At 64.7% G+C, this 22,831-nt stretch overlaps 2 protein-coding genes across 2 annotated transcripts in view; both read right to left on the bottom strand.

Annotated features, from left to right (window-relative positions):
- The window catches only part of PLEC (plectin), an 89,819-nt gene that overhangs the window by 28,947 nt on the left and 38,041 nt on the right, over positions 1 to 22,831 (bottom strand). The window contains exons 31-41 of the mRNA XM_059850921.1: positions 19,330 to 22,710; positions 12,473 to 18,796; positions 11,826 to 12,092; positions 11,165 to 11,305; positions 10,729 to 11,041; positions 10,311 to 10,363; positions 7,978 to 8,736; positions 6,103 to 6,392; positions 5,667 to 5,787; positions 623 to 787; positions 322 to 482 (exon numbers count right to left, since the gene is read on the bottom strand). Of these exons, the coding sequence (XP_059706904.1) occupies positions 322 to 482; positions 623 to 787; positions 5,667 to 5,787; positions 6,103 to 6,392; positions 7,978 to 8,736; positions 10,311 to 10,363; positions 10,729 to 11,041; positions 11,165 to 11,305; positions 11,826 to 12,092; positions 12,473 to 18,796; positions 19,330 to 22,710 (11,975 nt within the window). The remainder of the gene's footprint in view (positions 1 to 321; positions 483 to 622; positions 788 to 5,666; positions 5,788 to 6,102; positions 6,393 to 7,977; positions 8,737 to 10,310; positions 10,364 to 10,728; positions 11,042 to 11,164; positions 11,306 to 11,825; positions 12,093 to 12,472; positions 18,797 to 19,329; positions 22,711 to 22,831) is intronic.
- LOC132339040 (uncharacterized) lies at positions 10,307 to 12,463 on the bottom strand. The gene is made up of 2 exons (XM_059869089.1): positions 11,165 to 12,463; positions 10,307 to 11,041 (listed from the first exon to the last, which is right to left on the bottom strand). The coding sequence occupies exons 1-2, from the start codon at positions 11,219 to 11,221 to the stop codon at positions 10,322 to 10,324; spliced, it is 777 nt and encodes a 258-aa protein (XP_059725072.1). The 5' UTR covers positions 11,222 to 12,463; the 3' UTR covers positions 10,307 to 10,321.

Below are 22,831 nucleotides of genomic sequence, written 5' to 3'. Positions count from 1 at the left end.
CCCTCTCTCCTACACCAGGGTGCCCACGCCCTGTGCTGCCATGAAGTGAGGGACACAGCAAGGCCAGTGTCCCCACAGAGGGGCCAGGGGGAAGGGCTATGTGACAGACTGTCCATGCAGCCCTGGAGCAGCTGCTCCTCTGCAGCCCCAGCACATGTGACAGGGACAGTCCCTCCATCGTGGTGGCCCAGTGCCAGTGGGGCAGAGCACAGGGACATCAGGGTGTCACAGAGACTCTGTGTGGGGGACACCAGAGGGCAGAGCCTGTGCCAGCGGGATGGGGATGCCAGCCCAGTGAGGAAGGCCTGGCCCCTGACCCACCTGGCTTCAGCCTCCTGCATCAGCTTGTCCCACCTCTCCCCGAGGCTGAAGAGGCCGGCACTGCCCTCGGGCGCCGCCGTGCCCGAGCCCTGCGCCGTCAGTCTGTCCTGCAGGACGAGCTCCACACGCGGCCTCCGTTCCTCCAGCAGGCGCTTCAGGAGCTGCAGGACGGGGGACACCACGCTGTGCTGGGGACTCCTGTGCACCCCTCCCACCCCGGCACAGCCCTGGGCTCAAACCCCGGCCCCCTAATCCCCGCACGGGCACGCGTGGGCGGGACACGCCGGCTGGCCCTGCTGACCTTCTGCTCCTCCAGCTGCGCCTTCACCACCTTCGCCTCCGCCGACGGCGGCTTCTGGTTGCTCACCAGCTCCTCCATGTCGGCCACCCAGGCCAGCAGCCGCTCCAGCGTCTCCTGGCCCCGCTCCGCTGCCTCCTCTGGGACAGGCACAGCCCGTGAGGACACCTGTGGGGAGAGGTGGCTGAGCCGCCCGTGTGGGCAGGTGGAGGGCAGCCATGGGGCTGGGCAGCAGCCCCACACCATGCCCTCTCCCCGAGGTGACACCAGTGGCAGTGGGACCCTGTCCAGCCCGTGGGGTCCTCCTCGGTATCCTTTGCAGGGCTCCCCAAGGCAGGGGCTGCGTGCCCAGCGCTGTTTGGATCCCTCCAGACCCATGGCCCTCTCCAGCCAGAGCTGAGGGAAGGGAGCTCCCTGTCCTACAGTACCAGGCTGGGTGCCCAGCATGAGTGGTGCCACCAGCCCAGCCCACACCAGGGCACAGACAGCGACTCCACACGAGCCCAAGGTAAGGACTCGCTGTGGAGAAAACCATGCTGGAGGGCAGCCCTGCAGCACAGGGCTTGGCACAGAGTCCTCCCAGCAAGGCTCTCTGTCCGTCGGTCACCTCGGTGGCATCCGTGGGTCCGGCGCAGCCAGCAGCAGTGAGCTCCCCCACGCACTCCGTCAGCACGGTGACCGTCCGGGTGACCACGGGCTCGCCACCCTTCTCACCCGCCGGGTACTCGGTCACCTCCACGATCTCTGTCACGATGGTCTCAGTCACCTCCGTCACCTCCGTCACCTCCCGGGTGGTGACGGGCTTCCAGGACCAGGTGCCGCGGGGAGCGCTGGCCCGGGGAGGGGTCCAGGCTGCGCCCCCCGCCTGCCCCCTCACCGCAGCCGCGCCCCCGTTCTGCACCGCCACCTCGGACTGGCTGCGCCTCAGCACCGGGCTGCCCGGCCGGCTCCGGGTGGCGCCGGGCACCGGGCTCCAGCCATTCTCCACCGGCACCGGCGCCTTCTCCAGCAGCCCCGGCCAGGCCTCCGTGACGCCTCCGGCGGGTGGCTGCCCCGCGTCCAGCCCCGGCTCCCGCAGGAGCTCCTCCGGCCGCCGGCTCTTCTCGCCCAGGCAGCTGGGCCGGCTCACCGAGTTCCCCATGGCGCGGGCGCCGGGCCCCCGCCTCAAATCCCGGCCTGCAATGAGCCAGGGGATGCGCGTTACCGGGGCCACCGCGGGACCCCCAGATGCCGCCGGCCTGCGCTCGGCTCGACCCCCTCACTCCACGGCGCTGCCGGAGCTGCCTGACCTCGCCCTCCGGTCTTGGGGGTACCGGGCCCTCAGCAAAGGGCTGTCAAGAGCCAGGGTACCGGGGCAGGGAGATGGGACACTGGCTGTCACCAGGGCCTGGCGGAGGCAGGGGACCCCGAGGCGGTGCCCAGGGTGCCTGTCCTGGGTGTCTCGGCAGAGGACGCGGCAGCGGCAGCAGCGCCAGGCGCTGGGGAGAGGCAGATGCTCCCGCCCGGCATCGCCCTGCGCCGTTGGATTAACGAGGAGCCGCGAGAGAGGAGCATCTGCCCGGGGAACGGGGGGCTGGGGGCGGCGGGGGCACCAAGCGGGGGACAGGCAGGTGGCCTCCCCAGCCTTCAAGCCCTGCCGCAGCCATAAATCCCCGGCGTGACCCGGCAAGACCCTCCCCCGGCAGCCCCCCCGCCTCAGCCGCAGTGCTGCTACCCCCGGCCCCACACCCGGCCCTGGGCACACGCCCCTGTGCACGTGTGTACACACAAACACACGTGTGCAAACACACGCACACACACCACACACGTGTGCAAACACACGCACCCACACCATCCGCGTGTGCGAACACGCTCACCCCACACCCACACACACTCACTCCCACGGGTGTGCACACACCCCCGACAGGCAGACCCCACGCTCGCACCCCTGCTCGGGGTGGGGGGGTTAGCGACAGGACCCCCACGCCTGCATCAGCCGTGACATGAGACACACCTGTAGCAGCCCCGCACACGCGTGGGGAGCACACGTGTGCCCACACATACCCACCCTGGCCGTGCCCCCGGCGTGGGTACCGGGGTACCCTGAGCCCCCCCGCTCGTCCCAACCCCCCCGTGGGGCACGCCACGGGCACGACCCCCGTGCGCGGTCCCGGCACACACACCCACGGCGGGGTCCCGAGGCGCCACCCCGGTGGGTGCAGCCCCGCGGGGCATCGCGCTCCCACCCCCCACCGCACCACCCCGTGTGTCTGGGGACTGAGCGGGTGCGTGGGCCACGGCGCGGGGTGACCCGGGGAGACCCCGACCCGCGCCCCCCGCCCCGTGGGGCGGCGGGACACGGACCCCGCCCGGCCCCGCGCACGCCGCAGCCCCGGAGCCCCCGCCCCGCACTCACCCCTCGGCGACTTCGGGGGTCCATGGGGCCGGGCCGGGGGCGCCGCCGCCGCCGTTACCGCTCCGGGGGGGCCCGGCCTGTGCGGGGGAGCGGGGCGGAGGCGGCGGGGGGAGACTCGGTCCCCGTTACCGCCGCCCCGGTCCCTCCGCCTTTGTGCGCCGCGCCCGCGGCGCGGGGGGAGCGCGGGGCGCAGGGGGCACCGGGCGGAGACCCTCACACCGGCAGCGGCGGGGCTCGGCGGGGCTGGTCTGACCTCGGACACACCGCCGCCCCCGTTAACCCTCCGGGAGCCGATCGCCGCCGTTACCGGGGAAACCCCCGGGGCCCCGCAGCCATCCCGCGGGGGAGGGGCGGTGCCGGCCCACCGCCCGCCCCGCGCCGCCCGGGGGGGCGAGAGCCCGCACCCCGCACTGCCCCCGGCACCTGTATCGCCACCGGCACCAGCACTAACACCGGCACCTGCTCCGGCACCGCACTCTCACCGGCACCTGCTGCTGCCCCTGCACCTGCCTCAGCACCTGCACCGGCACCAGCAACTGCTCCGGTACCGGCAACCACACCGACACCGGCACTGGCACCTGCACCGGAACCGGGCCAGACTGTGCTGCCTCACCGTGAGCCCCAGGACAGCATAGCCCCTCGGTGTCACAGCCCCACGGTGTCACAGCCCCACGTTGTCACAGCCCCCCAGCCCCTCCCGCTCTGGGGTAGCAGCCCCCCGCCCTGGCTCTAGCCCCTCAGGCAGTGGCAGCTGCAGTCACTGAGGGGCTTGGCCCTGCTCTCTGGGGCTCTTAGGGTGCGGGGACCCCTCAGCCAGAGGCCTGGGGGGGCTCAGTGGGGCAGGGCTGGGCCTGGGGGGGCAGGCCAGGCTCCTGAGATGTTAAACTGAATCCCACCCTGAGAGCCAGGGTGCTGCGGGCCTGGGTCTCCAGAACCCCCTCGCTGCCACCCTGGGTGCTGGAGGGACCAGGGGCAGTGGGAGGTACCCCGCCGGGGGCTGCTCCTGCCCGTGGTGTGAGCGCCATCCCCATCCTGCCCTGGCTCGCCCTCCCAGCCGCTGAGAGCCCCCCAGGACTGGATCCTGCCCCCCAGAGCCGCATGGGTGCCCCTTGCTGGGCCCCGGGAGCAGGGGGGCCGCTGCAGGCGCGTCGGCCACGCTGATGGATGGGGCTCCCTGGGGTCTCCTGGGAGCGGCGGGCGGCGGGGCCGGGGGCTTTGTCTGCTGCCAGAGACGCTGCCGGGAATTAGCATCTGCCAGGGCCTCGGTGGCTCCGCACCGTCCTGCAGCAGCTCGGCATCATCCTCCCCACGCGGCTCTGGAGCCTTCGGCTGCTGGCACCGACGTGCTGGGCAGCCGGCGGGGTCTGAGCCCCACGGTACTCCGGGCACCCCACAGCGCCCGCAGAGCCCAGCCGGGACCTGCCAGGCAGAAGCTGGGCAGGGGGTGAGGATGCAGCTCTTCCCTCGGAGCCACTCGCCACCTCCGTCCCACGCGCCCGCCGGCAGCTCGCCCGGCACGCTCCGCAGCCCCAGGTACCGGGCTCGGGGTGGCACGGGCGCCCCGGGCAGGGGAGCCCGGCGCGGGGCACCGGGCGGGAGCGGTCGGCTGGAATCCACAGCCTCAGATCCCGGGAGCCGGGTGGGTTTCTGTGCGGCCTCGGCTTTGTCTGCGCCGGGGCCGGGATGAATGGCCCTTTCAGTTTGTGCCGTCATGTGTGCCGAGGGAGCCCGTGTGCCGGCCAGGCCTCGAACAAAAGGAGCCGGCGAGGGGCGGCGAGGAGGGGGCTGCCGGCAGCCCCCACTGCGCTGCTCCCGCTGCGGCTCCACGCCTGGGCAGGGGGCACAGCAGCACACGGCTGTGCAGCCAGTGAGTGGGCACACATCTGACCTGCCCTGCCCTGACAGGGGCACACCTCCTGTGCCCGGCTGTACACCCTGTGCACAGCCTCACAGCCCCTGTGCCCGGCTGTACACCCCTCACACAGCCTCACACCCCCTGTGCCTCGCTGTACACCCCTCACACAGCCTCACACCCCCTCTGCCTGGATGTACACCCGTCACACAGCCTCACACCCCCTGTGCCTGGCTGTACACCCTGTGCACAGCCTCACACCCCCTGTGCCTGGCTGTACACCCCTCACACAGCCTCACACCCCCTGTGCCCGGCTGTACACCCCTCACACAGCCTCACATCCCCTGTGCCTGGCTGTACACCCCTCACACAGCCTCACACCCCCTGTGCCTGGCTGTACACCCCTCACACAGCCTCACACCCCCTGTGCCCAGCTGTACACCCCTGGTGTTTGGCCACTCTCCCCATGCCCAGGTAACAGTGCCACGAGCTGTGGCTGTGCCACCAGTGCAGGTGGTGGCCCTGTGGCCAGCAGGGCTCCAAGGCAGTGGTACCCTGAGCACCGCCAGGGCCATGGGGCTCCCTCCAAGCCAGCAGCACCCTTGGGTTGGGGAGAGGGAGCCAGACACAGGGGACCTGACCCCGGACAGCTGCAGGGCTCTGCTGAAGGGTCTCCCAGCCAGCTGTGGCCAGATGCCTTCCTCCCTTGCGAGGACCAAGACCTCACCAGCCTCGGTGCAGCCGTGGGCTGGTCCCGCCCGGCTCTGCACGGCCCAGTCACACCCAGGGCCAGGCGTTACCTGCAGGGCCGTGCCGGGCTCTGGCAGCGCCAGCAGCCGCTTCTCCACGGCGTCCAGCCAGTGCCGCAGGGCAAGCAGCTGCTCCTGCACCTCCAGCCTCTGCTCGGACCGCAGGCAGGCTCTGGGGAGAGAGCACAGACACACCGGGCTGCGGGGGACATGGCCACTGTCCCCCCCTCCCCACCCTCCCCGCACCGCCCCGAAGTCCGGGCTCGCTGCCCACCTGCACCAGATGCGTCACAGCCACACCTGTGCTGACGGCGGAGCTCGCTCCCACCCTGCTGGCCCCAGCACAGCCAGCCCACGCCCTCCCCACCGCAGCGCTGGCCCAGGCTCCCGTGAAGGGTTCAGCAGCTCCCCCGTCAGGGTGCAGACACGCGGGCACGCCCGCAGCTCCCGGCACGGCCCGCCTGGCAGCGCCCAGCGGTGCCCGTACCTCTCCACCTCCTCCCTGTCCCACGGTGAGCCCTCCACGCCATCTCCGGTGTCTCCCGCAGCGCGGTGCACCTGCAGGGAGAGCAGAGGGACGGTGGGCACGGGGCACCAGGTCCTGGCAGGGGACAAGGCTCCAACTGTGGAGGTCTGGAGTGTTGCTGTGTCTCCCCAGGGACAGCCCATCCCCACCAGCTGGGACAGAGCTCCCTGGCCAGGATCCCCCATCTGTCCTGTGCTCCAGCCATCACCGGTACCTGCAGGTTTTGGCTTGGCTCCAGCTCCTCTGAATTCCTGTGGTGCACCTCCTTTTCCCAACCTTTTTCAGCTGGGATCACTCCCAGATCTCACCCTGAGGCCTCTGGGAGTACATCTGGTCCCTGGTGTCCCTTCACCTGCTCTGTGCACTGCAGAGCTGCTGGCTGAGCCCAAACCAAGCCATGGCAAACTGACCCCCAGCAAAGAATTACCAACTGGCCCATGGAAAACCCCCTGCTCTGGCACGGAGCAGTGCTGTCTCAGACCAGATGCTCCTCAGGTGCTGCCAGCCCAGCCACTTTGCCAAAACACTCGGGAGAAGATGCCAGGCAAACACTGAAATTGGCAAACCAGCAATGCCCTGGCATGGGCACGGGGCGTGAACAGGCAGCAGTTACTTCATGGCCCAGTGGGACTGGCAGGAGGGATCACACCAAGCCTGGACCCAAAGGCTGAGGGTGATGCTGCTCCCACAACCCTGTAATTAACTGATCACTAACGCTGATTAATTAAGCCAGGTCACCTGGCTGAGCACAAGGAGGGGGGGACACCACTGTGAGGGAAACGGGGCACAGCCACAGCAATGCCACGAAGATGGTGATGGGCCCAACACCTCAGCAAGGACACGACCACATCTCCAAGATAAGGCACCAGGGGAAACAGACAGGGAGTGTGGGCTGGATAAACGGGAGATAAAACCCCCGTGGTGCAGGAGGGACGTGGCACTGCTGCCATGGATGGACCTGGGGAAGGTGACATAAGGGAGCTGAGCAGGATCTGCAGCACTAGGGGCTGGGAGGGCCTGGGATATGTCTGCTGCAGGAGGAACCTCAGCCAGGGTCTGGTCTGGAGCCCCACCAGCAGCAGCTGTGAATTCCCTGGATGAGGGGAAGAGGCATCAGACAGGTGCTGGGTGCTGGTGCTGCAGCTGCTCCTCGTGGTCGGAGTGCCAGCAGGGCTCAGTCCCATTGGGTACACTCTGGGGACGTGTGCTCACAGCAGGCACTGCTGTCACGATGCCATCAGCAGGGCCCCAACCAACCCACACACCCGCAGTGTGGCACCTGCCCCAGCACGGGCACCAGTGCCACCCACCAGCTGGAGAAGCCACCAGCAGCACCCTGCTTCCCCCTGCCCAGGGTCAGTGTCCAGGGAGGGAGCAGGATGGCACAGCTGGGGCCACCGTGGGTTGTGCCAGCTCCAGTGCAGTCACAGGTGGTCCCACAGCCCTCCTGCTCCACACTGGTGGTCCCTGATCCTGTGTGCCCCCATGCCGGGGCAGGACTGCAGTGTGACAATGCCAGCCCTGCTGCCAGAGGTTGGGCACAGGGAACCAGGCAGGTGGAGGGTGCTGCCTCAGCAGCATCAGTTTTATCTCCTCAGGTGGGTAAAGGATAGCAGCGTGTGCACTGTGAAAAGCTCTTCCAGCCCAAACTCAGCCGGGACAGCTGGGACTGGGGCTAGAGCTGGAGCTGGAGCTCTGATGATCACTGCCAGCCTGCCCCAGACACGGTGCCAGCACGGCTGCACCGGCTGCTCCAGTCGGGACGTGCCAAGAGACACGGGACTGCGAGGAGCAGCGAACCCCAAACGGGTGCTGGGACCTGCTGGGTGCCCTCACGCCTGTGAGGGTCCCACAGCAGCCCCCAGCCTCGGCAGGCTGCGGGGGCTGGTTCAGAGCGGCCCCCAGGCCCGGCTCGGACACCGGACACCGCGGGCCGCCCGAGCACCGGGAGCGTGACAGCCGGAACAAACAGCTCTGGAGCTGCCTGGCACCGGCTCCCGGTCCCGCCCCGCGCTGCCCACACCGCACCACCGCGTCCGACCCGCCCTGGGGTCTGGGGGCTGCCTGGTGCCCGGCAGGACGTGGCGGCTGCAGCGCTGGGGCAGCACCATCCCCGCTGCCCCGGGGACAGGGGGGTCTCCGCTCCAGCCAACAGCGGCCCCGGCTCAGGGGCACAGAGCGGCAGAGCTTCACACGGGGCACAGCCGCCCTTGGCCGGCGCAGCCGGGCTCCGAGCCTCAGCGGCACGGCCGGGGGGGTCTGGGGGTCCCTGGCCATGAGGAGGTTCAGCGCCCCGGCGAGGGGGGGGGCGTGGGAGAGGCCGGCCAGTCTTTGTGGAGAAGCTGTACAGAGCGTTCCCGGCGCGGCGGGGGCCGAGCCAGCAGCGCCCGGGGCGGTGGGCACAGGGAGCTGGCAGCTGCTCCGTGCCAGCAGGGCCGAGCCGGTGGCCACAGCCACGCTCGGGACAGCGGCCACGGGTCCCACCCGACGGAGCACAGCCAGGACGGGGCGGTGCTGCCACTCACGGCCCAAAGCGGGGCGAGGGACCCCACCAGGGCCGGGGAGGCACTGGGTGCCTCCCGTGCCACCGCAGCGCTGAGGGATGGTTTAAGCCGGGGGGCGGGGAGGGTTAGCTCCAGCCTCCGCAGCAGCAGGGCAGGATGACATGCAGGGCATTAAAATGGGGAATATCGTGGAGTTCTCCATGGTGACGAGTTTGGCCGGGTCACTGCCGGCGCTCGGTGTTGAAGGGACTGTGGGAGGGACAGGGAGTATCGGTGGGGCAGGAGGTGACATGGAGCAACACAAGGTGATGAAGAGTGTCCGTGGACAGGGGACAGTGTGCTGCGTGGGGGAAGAGGGCGGCTCACCCCAGGAGCAGGCAGCCTGGATCTCGGGGCATCGCCCCTCCTCACCCTCCTTTGCCAGCCACTGCAGGGGGATCCCACTGCCTCAGGCACGCCAGGGAGGGTCCCTGGCACGTGGTAGAAGGGGTGTGGGGGAAAGGGTTCCTCCCTTGGCACATGGATGTGAGTCCCAAAGCTGGGCCTGGGAGCTGGGGTATTTCTCACCAGGAAACAGAGCTGGACCCCACCAGTGTCGGGGGTGGGGGGCGTGAGGGGCTTCCAGGCCATGACATGAGACTGAGCCATGGGAGAGGAGTCAGGATGTTGGGGAGTAAGCAAGGAATATCTGGGGGAGCAGGGAATATTTGGGGGACACAAGGAAATACCTGGGAGGCCAGTGAGGTGGGGCAGGGCCCCAAGTAGCTTGTGGCAATGCCTTGCTGTTCTGGGGCCTTTCCTGAACCCCCCAATGGCTGCAGCAGCCTGCAGCCCCCCTGAGTCCCCCTGGCCTGGTTGTGCCTAACGGCCTCATCCCACTGCTGGTGGGGACAGACGGACGCTGCGGTTAATTGCTGATGGACAATGCAATTAACGTCCTGCCCAGCCACCGCCATCTGTCCTGGCCAGCCCCACCCGGGGCTGCTGACATGCTTGGCTGGTCCTGGCACAGTTGAGACCCCACCAGCCCCCGGACATTGCAGGGGCCCTGCAAGGTCCTGACAGCTCTGGCAGCCCTGGCACAGTGCCTGATGCTCCTGGCACTGCTGTGGGATGACCCTGGTGCTCAAGGAGTCCCAGTCTGAGCTGTCCAGTGGCACCTGCCTCACTGGGCTGGACAGACCCCCTGAGACACCCATGCCAGTGGCTGCATTGACGTCTCCAGGTTTGCCAGGCTTTCCCTTCTGAATGCTGCTGTCCTACCAACAGTTGCCAGGCCATCACATCCTAAACCCCCTAAAGCCCCTCAGCCCCATAGCTGGCCGCTGCCATCCACCCCCAACAGCCCCCACTGCCCAAAGAGAGTGCCCACAGCACAGCCCACACCGGGCAGAGGCCATGGCACCGGCAGTGGTAGCAGCACACATGGGAACAGTGCCATGGAGGACAGCGTCCCTACCCAATCCAGAGCCCCACTGATGAAAGGACATGTCTGTCCTCATACAAGCCATGCTCAGAAGCCCCCACAGCACCAGCTGCACCCACGTTGACCTCCCAGCAATTTTAGCTGTGCCACCAGCTCTGGGGATGACCCCGAGGCCCTGCTCTGTGCCTGGCAGCACCATGGGTACACCCAGGCCCAGGAGCTGGTCAGACCCCTGGCACCCTGACACACTTCACCACGACCTGCAGCAGCCCATACAGCCCGTGGCATGAAGCTGCAGGAGGCAAAGGGAGCCCACCGTCAGGGTGGCAAGGCCAAGGGGCAAACAGATCACGCAGAGCTGCTGGCTGGTTTCAGAGGATTCTCTTTTACTGCCCTTGCAGGGGAGCCCTGGGTCCGCACTGCTCCTTTTACAGACACTTCGTGGTATGTACAAGTTTAGTGTTTTGCCCCCAAAAAGAGATGTGTTTGGGTAATCCATGGACCCCCACTGTCCCGATGAGTGATGGTCGGGGTGTGGGAGGCCCTGGGAGTGGGGACGGTCCTGGAGCTGCGTGCAGTGGCACCTCATGCAAAGCCAAAGGGGGTCATGAGAGCAATAATGACACCAGAGGCAGAGGGTAACATGACAGGATTTACAGGTGGTAGATGAGAGCAGGGGAGGAGGAGGAGATGTTTTGGAGATCCGCAGTGAGCCCGACACCACACCAGGAGGCCATCCCCAGGGAGGAAGGAGTGTGTGGGGCGAGTGGGGGCCGGGTGACCCTGTGGGTGCTTCTTGGGCCATTGGCTGCTCGGGCACCATGGCCTCAGTCTCTGGCAGGGGACTCTGGCAAGTGCAAAGGGTGAGGGAGAACGTCCCTGTGTCCTCAGGTGCAGTCCCACCGGCCTCAGGGCGGGGGACGGGCTCCATGGCGGCGATGAGGGGAAGTGGTATGGACATCCAGCCACACTACAACAAAGCGAACAGAAAAGATGGGATGAGACTGGGAGAACAATCCATGAAATGAAGCCACCAAGCCCGGCTGTCAGCGCCTGCTGTGGGACCGGGACAGACCAGGGAGGTCAGCGTTACCTGTGCAGGTGGGCACGGCCGAGCAGCTGCCGCCTCTGGGGCTCCCCTCGAGCCCATCCACGACCTGCTGATGTCGGAGACCCAGCTCAGGAGCTCACCCAGCGGCACTGGGAGGTCTTTGTTGGGACTGGAAAAAGACGTCTGCCAGAGAGAGAGCGCGTTAGCGCCGGCATGGGGATGAACCAGGGAGACGGAATTACCGCGAAGAAGGAAAAGGAAGCTGTTTTTACAGAAATCTGCCTATTTCTAACAAGAGTGTGTGCCAGGCTGCTACAGCATCCCATGGCCCACCCTGTGCTGCAGGGGTCCCATGGCCCTCATACCCTTAGTGAGGGTCAGGAAAACCCCCACGGCTCTGGGGCATTCTGGGGGCAGGAGCTGCGCAGACCCAGGCTGGGGTGCGGGCTCTGGCAGACACCTGCCAATGGGTCACGGAGCCACAGGAGTGTGAGGAAATCAACCTCGAGCAGAAGCACTTCCCAGATACACGGAGAGACTGACAGACCGGCCGACCGCGGCGGGCGCGTCCCGGAGGACGGGTGAGCGGGTGGGCTGGCGGAGGCAGGCACGCAGCGAAGCCCCTCGGCGGGCGAAGTGGCGAGCGGAGGCAGGTCCCCCCACACGGCGCGGAAGCACCGGGCAGCGCCAGCGCGGCACTTACGGTCAGGGCACCGGCTCTGCGGCGGGGTGGTGGGGACGTGCCAGGAGGCCAAGGCAGGGAGATGGGGCAGCTCGGGGGGCTGGGGTGCAGAGCCCCCTCCTCGCTGCACTGAGGGCGCGTGGAAGGGGTCCAGGCAGCAGCTTCAGGGCTGGTGTGGTGTGTCTGGCTGTCCAGTGCCGAGGAGCTGGTGATGTCCTCCTCTGGCACATTGGTTGCAATGGGGTGCACCACAGGGCCAAGGCAGTCTCCTCCTTTGGGGTGCAGGGGCTGAAGCCGGCAGGTTAATTACAAAAGAGTGCTAAGTGGTTAGATCCAAACGGGGAACTGTTTTCTTGGTGTCCGGCTCGGCCGCGCCGTGTGCGAGCAGCGGCGGGATTGGCGCAGCCAGGAGCAGGAACAGTGTCCGGCTCCTGGGGCGCAGGGTGGGGAGGGTAGTGTGTATTCTCTCTTGTCTCTTAATATACAAACACTGTCAGCACATTCGCATATATTAATTTATTAGTCTTGTCTTTTTGGTTAAACTTGAGGCACTGCTTTGGGAGAAGAGTGGAGGTTCAAAATTAAAAAAAATACTAGTGATTAGCCAGCAGCGTTGCCACATGCGGAGCGGGTGAGGCGGCACCTCGGGGGGCTGGCAGGTCTCAGGCCACGTGGAGCAGGGGCCCAGACACCCCGGGGCACTCCCTGCTCGCCTCCCACCCGCAGCTTCTGGATGCGGCCAGGGCGAGGGCAAGGGCAGCCTCCTCCACGATGCCCTGGGTACCCGCCGTGTATCTGCGCCCAAAACTTGAGGAGGAGTAGGAGGAGGAAGAGAAGGTCATGGAGAAGCTGGAGCCAGTGGCATCGAAACTGCCGCGCCGGGAGCCTGAGCGGGAGCCGGTGCGAGAGCCCGAGCGCGATCCGGAGGTGGAGCCGGCGCTGCTGATGTTGTAGGGACTGTAGTAGCCCTTGCTGGACTGAGAGGAGGCCTCCAGCAGCCGCAGGCCGGTCCCATCCTCGATCATGCTCCGGTCCATGGCGTCCTTGTAGGAGATCTTGAGCTTGGTCTTGGGGCAGGTGAGGTACTTGGAATAGGTGTTAACATCCCGCAGCTTCTGGGCAGTCCGCGCATCAATGGTGCCCTTCTGCAGCGCATCATCCAGGGAGACACGGCCTGGGGCATCGGGCTCGATCAGGCCCCCTGTCAAGTACTGCACCTCCAGGAACCGCTGCCCGGCCTCGTAGTACAGCCAGCCCTTCTTCAGGGCCTGCGCCGCCGACATCTTTGTCTTGGTCCGCGGGTCCTCAAAGCCGTAGAAGGCCTTCTGCGCCAGGTTGATGCGGTCCACCATGATCTTGTCAACCAGGCCCTTGGTGACCGCATCGGCAACGGTGCATTTGTCACCGGTGTTGGGGTCAATGATGCCCCCGGTGCAGGCCTGGGCTTCCAGCAGCCGCTGCCCTGTGATGTTGTCCACCAGGTTGCGGCGCATCGCCTCCGTGATGGACACCTTCTCCAGAGTGTCCGTGTCCAGGATGCCTGCCACTGGCCCAGTCTCTTCGGTTGGGTCAGTCCACATGGAGATCTGGGTCCGTGACAGGGCTGGGCTGACAGTGTAGGAGGAGGAGGATCCAACTGAGGACGACCGTGACCGGAAGCCACCCATATTGCCAGAGAGCATGTCAGCAAACTCGGTGATGGAGAGGGTGCCTGAGCGGTACTGGTCCAGGGCTGACTGGTCAATCAGACCCTTGCCAATGGCATCATCGATGTCATACTGGCGCCCTGAGCGCCTGTCGATGATCATTGACTTCACCACGCCATCGGAGGAGGAGGTGGTGATCTCCTCCCACTCGCACTCCTGCTCTGACAGCTCCAGGTAAGTCTGGTGGTCAATGAGGCCCTTGCGATAGGCTTCATACACGGACATCTCCTTGCCGGTCTCTGGGTCAACGATCACCACCCGGCGCTTGCGGACGGAGGACTTGGAGGAGGTCTTCCTCTCCCGCTTCTTCTCCTTCAGAGGCAGGAGGCAGAGGCCAGTCTCTGGATCCGTGATGCACCGCTCCATGAGCTGCAGGTAGGTGAGGTTCTCCTCTGTGTTGGGGTCGAAGAAGCCCTTGGTGTCATCACTAGGGTCCAGCAGGATCTCGTTCATCTCCTCGTCAAAGAGGCCCCTTTTGTAGGCCACCTCCACAGGCAGGCGGTGGCTCTCCTCAGGGTCAATGATGCCTCCTGTGGCGATCTGTGCCTCCAGCAGGCGGATCCCGTGGTCCTTCAGGATCAGACCCTTCTTCATAGCCTGGAAGAGGGAGATGAGCTTTCCGGTGTAGGGGTCCCGGTAGCCGGTGACGGCTCGCTCGGCAGAGAGCAGCTTGTCCTTGAACTCGGGGCCCACAATGCCCATGCGCACAGCTTCCTCCACTGTCAGCTTCAGGCCCTTGATGGGGTCAATCACATAGCCCGTGGCTGCCTGTGCCTCCAAGAGCTCAAAGGCAGTGCCAGGCCGGATGATCCCCTTCTTCATGGCCTGGTAGATGGACAGACGCTCCTTTGTGGAGTCCACAAAGACACCAGCGATGCAGCTGGTGCCCTCCAGGAACTTCTTCAGGTTCTTAGAGACCTCCTCGACAGAGGTGAGACCCTCCTGGAGGCGCTGGGCTGTGGCTTCGTCCATCACCTGCGAAAGGACCAGCTCCTCCACAGTGATCTGCTTCCTCAGGCCCCGGAAGGTGAGCTTCCGTGTGTCGCAGAGCGGGAGCAGGAGGAGCCTGGAGTTCTCGTCCTTCCGGCACCGCCTCAGCAGCTGCGTGTAGCTGAGCTTCTCATCTGTGGAGGGGTCCACATAGCTGCGCACCTCGCTGGGCTCCGACAGCATGTCGTACGTCTCCTTGTTGATGAAGCCCCGCTGCAGGGCCACCTCCAGGGGCAGGTGGAAGCCCAAGTGAGGGTCAATTATGCCGCCGGTGGCGATCTGGGCGTCTAGGAGCTTGAGGGCCTCTTCGCTGGGAATGAGATCCTTCTTCATGGCCTGGAAGAGGGAAATCTTCTGTTCACTGTAGGGGTCTCTGTAGCCGGTCACAGCCCTCTCTGCAGACAGGAGCCGGTCGTGGATCTCTGGCCCCACCACGCCCTTCCTGACTGCCTCATCAACAGTCAACATTTCGTTCTTCGTGGGGTCGATCATGAAGCCGGTGGCTGCCTGCGCCTCCAGGAGGGAGCGGGCCACTTCGGAATTGATCAGCCCCTTCTTCAGCGCTTGGTAGACACTGAGCGTCTGCTTGGAGGAGGGGATGTAGATGCCAGCCACGCAGCCCGACCCGTAAAGGTACTTCCAGACAGTCTCCACATCCAGGAGCTCCCGGAAGGTTTTGGAGCCCTGTTTCAGCAGGTTGTAGATGTCCTGTGTGATGATCTTGGCCTCAAAGAGGTCCTCGGCTGTGATGCGGCGCCGGACATAGTCATAGGATGTGAGATTCTGCTGCCGGATGATCTCAGTCTTCTCGATGATCTCGATGATAATGATGATCATGCGCTCCTTGGACACGCGGCCCGACTGGAACTCCTCCATGAGATGCTTACGCTGCTCCTCGGGCAGCAGGTCCGAGTGCATGACATCCCACAGTGACATGGAGGAGCCTGCCCGGCTGCCCACAGGGATGTCCACTTGGGTCTCCTCAAACACCTTCCGTGTCTCTGCTTCTGTGTACACGTGAGTGGTTTCTACCACCTTTGGCTTCTCAGGCTCCCGCAGAGGCAGCAGGTATAGGCCCGTCTCGGGATCCTCGATGCACCTCTCCTTCAGCTGCACATAGGTGAGGTTCTCCTGAGTGTTGGGGTCAAAGAAGCCCTTGGTGTCATCAGTGGGGTCGGAGAGGGTCCGGTTCATCTCCTCATCGAAGTAGCCACGCTTGTAGGCCACCTCCACGGGCAGGCGGTGGCTGTGCACAGGGTCGATGATGCCGCCCGTGGCGATCTGGGCCTCGAGCAGACGGATGCCGTGCTCCTTGACAATAAGCCCCTTCTTCATGGCCTGGAACAGGGAGATGGTATCGCCTGAGTAGGGATCCTTGTAGCCCGTGACAGCCTTCTCAGCTGACAGCAGCTTCTCATGCAGCTCAGGCCCGACAATGCCAGCCTTCACCGCCTCGTTGACGTACAGTTTACGGTTCTTCACGGGGTCGATCAAGAACCCAGTGGCTGCCTGGGCCTCCAGGAGGACCACAGCAGTGCTGGGTCTCAGCAGGTTCCTCCTCATGGCCTCATAGATGTTCAGCTTCTCCTTGGTGGCCTCCACATAGACACCGGCAATGCAGTCGCTGCCATGCAGGAATCTCCTCACCGCATCTGTCTCCGAGAGGTCCTTCACTGATTTCTTGCCTTCCTGCAACTGCTCATACTGGGTTTTGCTGATGATGCAGGACTCCAGCAGCTCGCTGGCTGGCACCGGAGCCCGCAGACCACTGAATGTCAGTTTCTCCTGCTTTTTGGTCTCTGCCTCTTCAATGATGGTGATCACAATCTTGATGATCTTCTCGATTGTCACTTTGCCAGTCTTGTACTGTCGGAGCAGCTCCCGCCTGTGCTCCTCTGTGAAGTATTCAGAGTGGATCAGTTCCCAGATGGTCATTGTCCGGCCCTTCATGCTGCCCACCGGGACCTCGATGGTTGCTTTGTCGAAGCACTCCTTGGCCTGGCTGTCGGTGTAGACCTCCTCCTGCTGTGACTGGATTGCCTTGTCAGACAGGGGCAGCAGGCACAGGCCAGTCTGCTTGTCGCGGTGGCAACTCTTCTGCAGCTGAGCATAGGTGAGGTGCTCCTGGGTGTTGGGACAGTAGAAAGCCTTGGCTTCATCTTGGAACTCAGTCAGAGCCTTGTTTATCTCTGAGTCGAAGTAGCCACGCTTGTAGGCAACCTCAAGCGGGAGCCGGTGGCTGTTGACAGGGTCGATGATGCCACCAGTGGCAAGCTGGACATCGAGCAGCCGGAGCCCAGTGTCGCTGGGGATGAGGCCCTTCTGGAGTGCTTGGTAGAGGGAAACCGTCTGACCTGTGTAGGGATCCTTGTAGCCAGTCACCGCCTTCTCTGCCGACAGCAGCTTCTCATGGAACTCTGGCCCCACCACCTCGGCCTTCACTGCCTCATCCACGGAGAAGAACTTGTTACCCACAGGGTCAATGATGTAGCCAGTGGCAGCTTGTGCCTCCAGCAGGGACAGGGCAACCTCTGGCTTCAGCAGGTTTCTCTTCAGGGCCTCGTAGAAGGTGAGCTTCTGGCCCGTAGACTCCACTAAGACACCAGCGATGGCATCTGTGCCCTTCAGGTACTGCCGTACGGACTCCATCTCTGCCACATCCTTTACGGACTTCTTGCCCTGGTGCAGCTGGTTGTAGAGGTCCTTGTTGATGATCTTGCTCTCCAGCAGCTCAGCAGCAGGCACGGGGCCCCGCAGGCCCTCAAAGCACATCTGGCTCTTCTTCTCACTTTCCTCCACAACCGTGATGACGATCTTGATGATCTTCTCCACTGTGATCTTTCCAGTCCTGTACTGCTGGATCAGGTCCCGCCTTTGGTCCTCAGTGAAGTATTCAGAGTTGATGAGCTCCCAGATGGTCATCGTCTTCCCTTGGAACTTGCCAAATGGTGCTGTCACTGTGGCCTTCTTGAAGACATCCTTGGCTTCCTTGTCGGTGTAGACCAGCTCTCTGGCTTTGGCTGCTTGGTCAGTGAGTGGCAGGAGGCACAGCCCTGTGTCCGGGTCAGTCACACAGCGCTCCATGAGCTGCAGGTAGGTGAGGTTCTCCTGAGTGTTGGGATCGAAGAAGCCCTTGGTGTCATCAGTGGGGTCAGACAGGACCTGATTCATCTCCTCATCAAAGTAGCCGCGCTTGTAGGCGGCTTCCACAGGCAGACGGTGGCTGTTGACAGGATCGATGATGCCACCAGTGGCAATCTGGGCCTCGAGCAGGCGGATGCCGTGGTCCCTGACAATGAGATCCTTCTGCATGGCCTGGAACAGGGAGATCTTGTCACCTGTGTACGGATCCTTATAGCCAGTGACAGCCCGCTCAGCCGACAGCATCTTGTTGTGCAGCTCTGGCCCGATCACTCCCTCTCGCACCGCTTCGTTCACCGAGAGCCTTGCATTCCTCACAGGGTCAATGATGAAGCCAGAAGCAGCCTGTGCCTCCAGGAGCACCAGCGCTGTGCCTGGGCTGAGAAGCTTCTTCTTCATGGCTTCATAGATGCTCATCTTCTGGTTGGAGGGTTTGATCAGCAAACCAGCAATGCTGCTCTTGCCCTGCAGGTACTTCTTGACATCCTCCCTCTGAGAGAGCTCGCCCACACTCACAACACCCTTCGCCAACTTGTCCAAGTTCTCCCTGCTCAGAATGCCAGCATCAGCCAGCTTCTCTGCTGACACCTTCTGCCGGATGCCGTCAAAGGCGAACTCCGGCTCCCCATTCTGGGCTAAGCCATCCATTGCATCCCGGCCGTTGGGCACAGCCTTGACGTCCAGCAGCTGCGTTGTCGTAACCGCCTCCCCAGGCAGGTCATCTGTCTGGATCATGATCTCCCGTCTCTGGGCTAGGGCAGCCTTGTACTCCTCCTGCATCTGCTCGAGCCTCTCCCTCAGCTTCTGGTTCTCTTCTTCCAGAAGTTTCTCCTGCTGCTGTCGCTGCCTCTCCAGCTGCTGTAGCTCCTCCTGCTTGTGCCGGACGTTTTCCTCAGCTTCCTTCTGATGCTTCTTGGCTTCGTCTAACATAGCTTTCAACTGCTGCTTCTCCTGCTCCATCTCCCGCTGCTGCCGCTCCTGCTCTGCCTTCAGGTTCTGGGCTTTGTTCACCTCATCCTTAAAGAGTTTCTCCAGCTTCGATTTCTCCTCCTCAATGAACTTCTCCTTCTGCAGCAGGGCATCTTTCTCCGTCAGGAAGCTCTGCTGCAGGAGCTGGGTCTCCTGACGGAGCTGAGCCTGCTGGGCCACCTGCATCTGGGGTGGGAGAGAGAACAGTGCAGTCAGACACTCAGGAGGGCAGTGGCGAACTGATGGTGGGCTGAGGCAGGGGGTCGGGCAGCAGGGGTGGCACGGAGGCACAGAGTTACCCACACAATCTCTACAACAGGTAAGAGCTAAGGAGCAGAGCTGGGGTTAGGGAGCCACACACAACATGAGCCAGGATGACCAGGGGAAGGACACAAGGGAAACCCCAGCACCAAGACTGGGAGCTGGGCACAGAGAGGATCACGGCAGGACGTGCCACAGGGTGGAAGAGCCAGCCCAGGAGGTGGGGATTCCACCTCCATGGCTCCAGGGGTTCGGGGTCCTGCTCCGACGCTGCCTGAGGGGTTTGCTCCACGGCCTACAACTCTATGCACATCCCTGACCTGCACAGAGGGTCCAGCCCCACCATCCCCAGTGATGGTCCCTGGGGACCGGTCCAGGGATGGCATGGGCTGGCTGGGAAGAGGGGCAGCCTCCCTGTGTACCACCACCACCACTAAGGGGGACCCGCAGCCCAGTACCTCCTCTGCCTTCTGCTGCAGCAGTGCTGCCTCCTGTTTCAGCTTCTCCTTCTCCTTCTCCAGGTCAGCGATGGCCTTCCGCAGCTTTTCGGCATCCTCATCGCTCTGGTGCCGCTGGATCTCCAGGGTGTGCACCATTGTCATCTTCTCCTGTGTGGCCAGCTCAGTCTCATGCAGCCTCTCACTGATCTCCTCTGCCTGCTTTTTGAACCGCTTGGCTTCCTCCTCAGCCTTGGCCTGGGCCATGCTCATCTCTGCCACTTGCAGCTTGAGGCGCTCAGCCTCAGCTGTGATGTCCAGCTGCCGCCGGCGCTCGGCCTCCAGCGTCTTCTGGAAGCCTTCAGTCTCCTCAGCCAGGCGCTGCTGCATCTGCTCCTTGTCCTCCTGCAGCTTCTTGGCGTGTTCCTGTGCCAGATCCTTCTGCTTCTGCAGCATTTCAGCCTCGGCCCGCAGCCGCGTGGCCTCCTGCACCGCCTGCATCTTCTCCTTCAGCATCTTCTCTGCCAGGGCCCGCTGCTGCGCCAGGTCATCCTCAGCCAGCTGCCGCATGCGGGCGGCCTCCTGCGCCTCCACGCTCAGCCGGGCCACCTCCTCAGCCACCTGCTTCATCTTCTCTGCCTCCTCCGCCAGGAACTTCTGCGTGTTGTCCTTGTCCTTGAGGATCAGTGCCTTGTTCTCCTCCTCGATGCGGCTCTTCAGCTTGGCCAGCTCCTCCATCTGCACCCGCACCTTGAAGAGTTCCTCCTCCACCTGGGCCTTCTGCCGGACAGCGTCTGTCACCTCCTCCTTAAGCCGCTGCAGCTCCTCATCCAGGATGCCCTTCTGGTGGTCTGTCTCATCCAGCTGCAGCTTCACCTTGGTCAGCTCCTGCTCCACCTGTGCCTTCTGCCGCAGTGTCTGCTCGGCAAACTTCTTGTGCTTCTCCATCTCGGCATCGGCCAACTGCTTCTGCCGCAGGGCCGCCTGCTCTGCCTGTGCCCGTTTTGCTGCCTCCAGCTCGGCCTCCTTCCGCAGCTTCTCTGCGTCTGCCTGTGCCTGTGCCTTGGCCTGCGCCTCCTCCTCTGCCCGCTGCTTCAGCCGCTCAGCCTCCTCCACGCGCTGCCGGGACAAGCTGGCGTCCTGCTCGGCCTTGCCACGGGCAAACTCAGCCTCCTCAGCCACCCGCCGGGCCCGCTCAGCCTCCTCGCGCAGCCGGTCCAGGAGGCTCTGCTCCTGCTGGCGCGTCTGCAGCAGCTCCTGCTCCTTCTGCTGCACGGCAGCCAGGTGCGCCTTCTCCTCTGCTGCAATCCGCTTCTGCGCTGCCTCCCGTGCCAGCTGGATCTGCCGCTCCGACTCCTTCTCCGCCAGTTCCTTCTGCCGCCGTGCCTCCTCCACCATGGCCCGCAGCCGCTCCACCTCCTCCAGGGCCAGTCGCCGCTGCCGCCCGGCCTCCTCCTCGGCTGCCAGGATGGCCTGCACCTTCTCTTCGGCCTCGCGCCGGCGGCCCTCCTCCTCCAGTGCCAGTGCCCGCTGCCGCTCAGCCTCCCGCTCCGCCTGCTCCCGGCTGCGCTGCACCTCCTCTGCCTCCCCACGGATGCGGTTCAGCTCCCGCTCCAGCTCGCTCTTGCCAGCTGAGGCCCTCTCGAAGCTGGCCTTGAGGGCACGGATCTCCTCCTCCACCTGTCGCCGCTGCCGCAGCGTATCCTCCACAAGACCCTTCTGCCTCTCCAGCTCGCTCTCTGAGGAGCGCTTCAGCAGGGCAATCTTCTCCTCGATGTCCTGTTTGTGTTGGGCTGCCTGCTCCTCCAGCAGCTTGCGCTGGTAGGCCTCATCCTCTGCCAGCCGCCGCAGCCGCTCGTTCTCAGCCTCCTTCTCCTTCAGTGCGATCTCCGCCTCTGCTTTCAGCCGTGAGGCCTCGTTGATGGCCGCCAGCTTCTCCTTCAGGATGCGCTCGGCCTCGGCCCGTTGCCGGGTGGCCTCGTCCTCTGCCAGTTGCCGCTGCCGCTTGGCCTCCTCGGAGAGGGCGCGCAGGCGGGCGGCCTCCTCGGCCAGCTCCCGCAGCTTATTGGCCTCCGCCTCCAGCCGCTGCTTGGACTTCTCGCTGCTGGAGCGCGACTCCTCCTCTGTCTTGGCCTTGCTCTCCAGCAGGACCTCCATCTCTGCCCGCAGCTTGGCCAGCTCCTCCTCCAGCTCTTTCCTCCTCTGGATGGCCTCGTTTACCTCGCCCTTCAACCGTGAGAGCTCTTCTTCCAGGAGCAGGCGCTGCTGCTCCCCGTTCTCCATCTCCGCCTTCAGCCGGATCAGCTCCTGCTCCGCCGCCAGCTTCTGCTGGGCTGTGCCCTCTGCCAGCTCCCGCTGCTTTTCCAGCTCTTCCTCAGCCAGCTCCTTCTGCCGCACGGCCACCTCCTCTGCCTTGGCGCGCTTGCGGGCCTCGCGCTCTGCATCCTCCTTCTGCTTCTCGGCCTCCTCCTGCGCCAGTGATTTCTTGTGGGCCACCTCTTCAGCCTGCAACCGCAAGCGCAGCGCCTCGTTGGCCTTCTGCCGCCAGCGCTCCAGCTCCTTCTCAGCCTCCTCCCGTGAGCGCTCGGCCTCCAGCTGCTGCCTCTTCAGCCGCTCGGCCTCCTCCTGCAGCTGGGCCACCACATCATGCTCCTGCTGCAGTGACAGCTCCAGCTGCGCTGTCTTCTCGGCAAAAGAGAGCCTCTTGCTCTGCAGCTCGGCCTCAGCGCTGCGCTGGGCCACCTCCTGGGCCACCTGGATCTGCCGATCCTTCTCAGCCTCCGCCTGCCGCATGCGTCGCTCAGCCTCCTCTGCCTGCAGCCGCAGCTGCTCCAGGTCTGCCACTGCCTTCTGCTTCTCCCGTGCTGCTTCGCGCTCAGCCTGCACCTTGCGCTTCAGCTCCTCCTCCGCCTCCCGCTTCTTCTGGCTCTCCTCCTTCACCTGCCGGCGCAGGCGCTCGGCCTCCTCCTGTGCCTGCCGCTTCTGCCTCTCAGCATCTTCAGCACGTGCCCGCAGCTCCTGCAGCTCGGTCTCTGCGCTCTCCCGCTGCTTCTCGGTGCTCTCCAGCTGCAGGCGGATGAGGCGGATCTCCTCCTCCACTTTCTTGCGGTTGTACTCAGCCTCCTCGATCAGCTTCACCTTGGACTTGATCTGGTGGTCCGAGTTCTGCCGCAGCTGCATCAGCTCCTGCTGGATGTTCTGCTTCTGCTGCTCGGCATCCACGGCCACCACCTCCCGCCGGGTGACCTCCTCCTGCATGCGGAGCTGCAGCTCCCGTGCCTCCGCCTCCGCCTGTGCCTTGGCTTTGGCGTGGGCCTCGGCCAGCTGCCGCTGCTTCTCCAGCTGCGCCTCCACCTCCGCCAGCCGCTTCCTCTCCTCCTCTTTCAGCTTCTCGGCGGCTTTCTGGAGGGGAAAGAGGGTGCAGGGGACAGAGAGGGGAGAGAGAGACAAATCACAAGGGATGCGATCGCGCCGTGGAATCGATGCTGGCCCAGCCGCACACTGCCGAGACAGCGGAGGGGTG

Source organism: Haemorhous mexicanus, chromosome 1 (assembly GCF_027477595.1).
Source record: "Haemorhous mexicanus isolate bHaeMex1 chromosome 1, bHaeMex1.pri, whole genome shotgun sequence".
Lineage (NCBI taxonomy): Eukaryota > Metazoa > Chordata > Aves > Passeriformes > Fringillidae > Haemorhous > Haemorhous mexicanus.
This window is presented reverse-complemented; position numbering and strand designations above follow the sequence as displayed.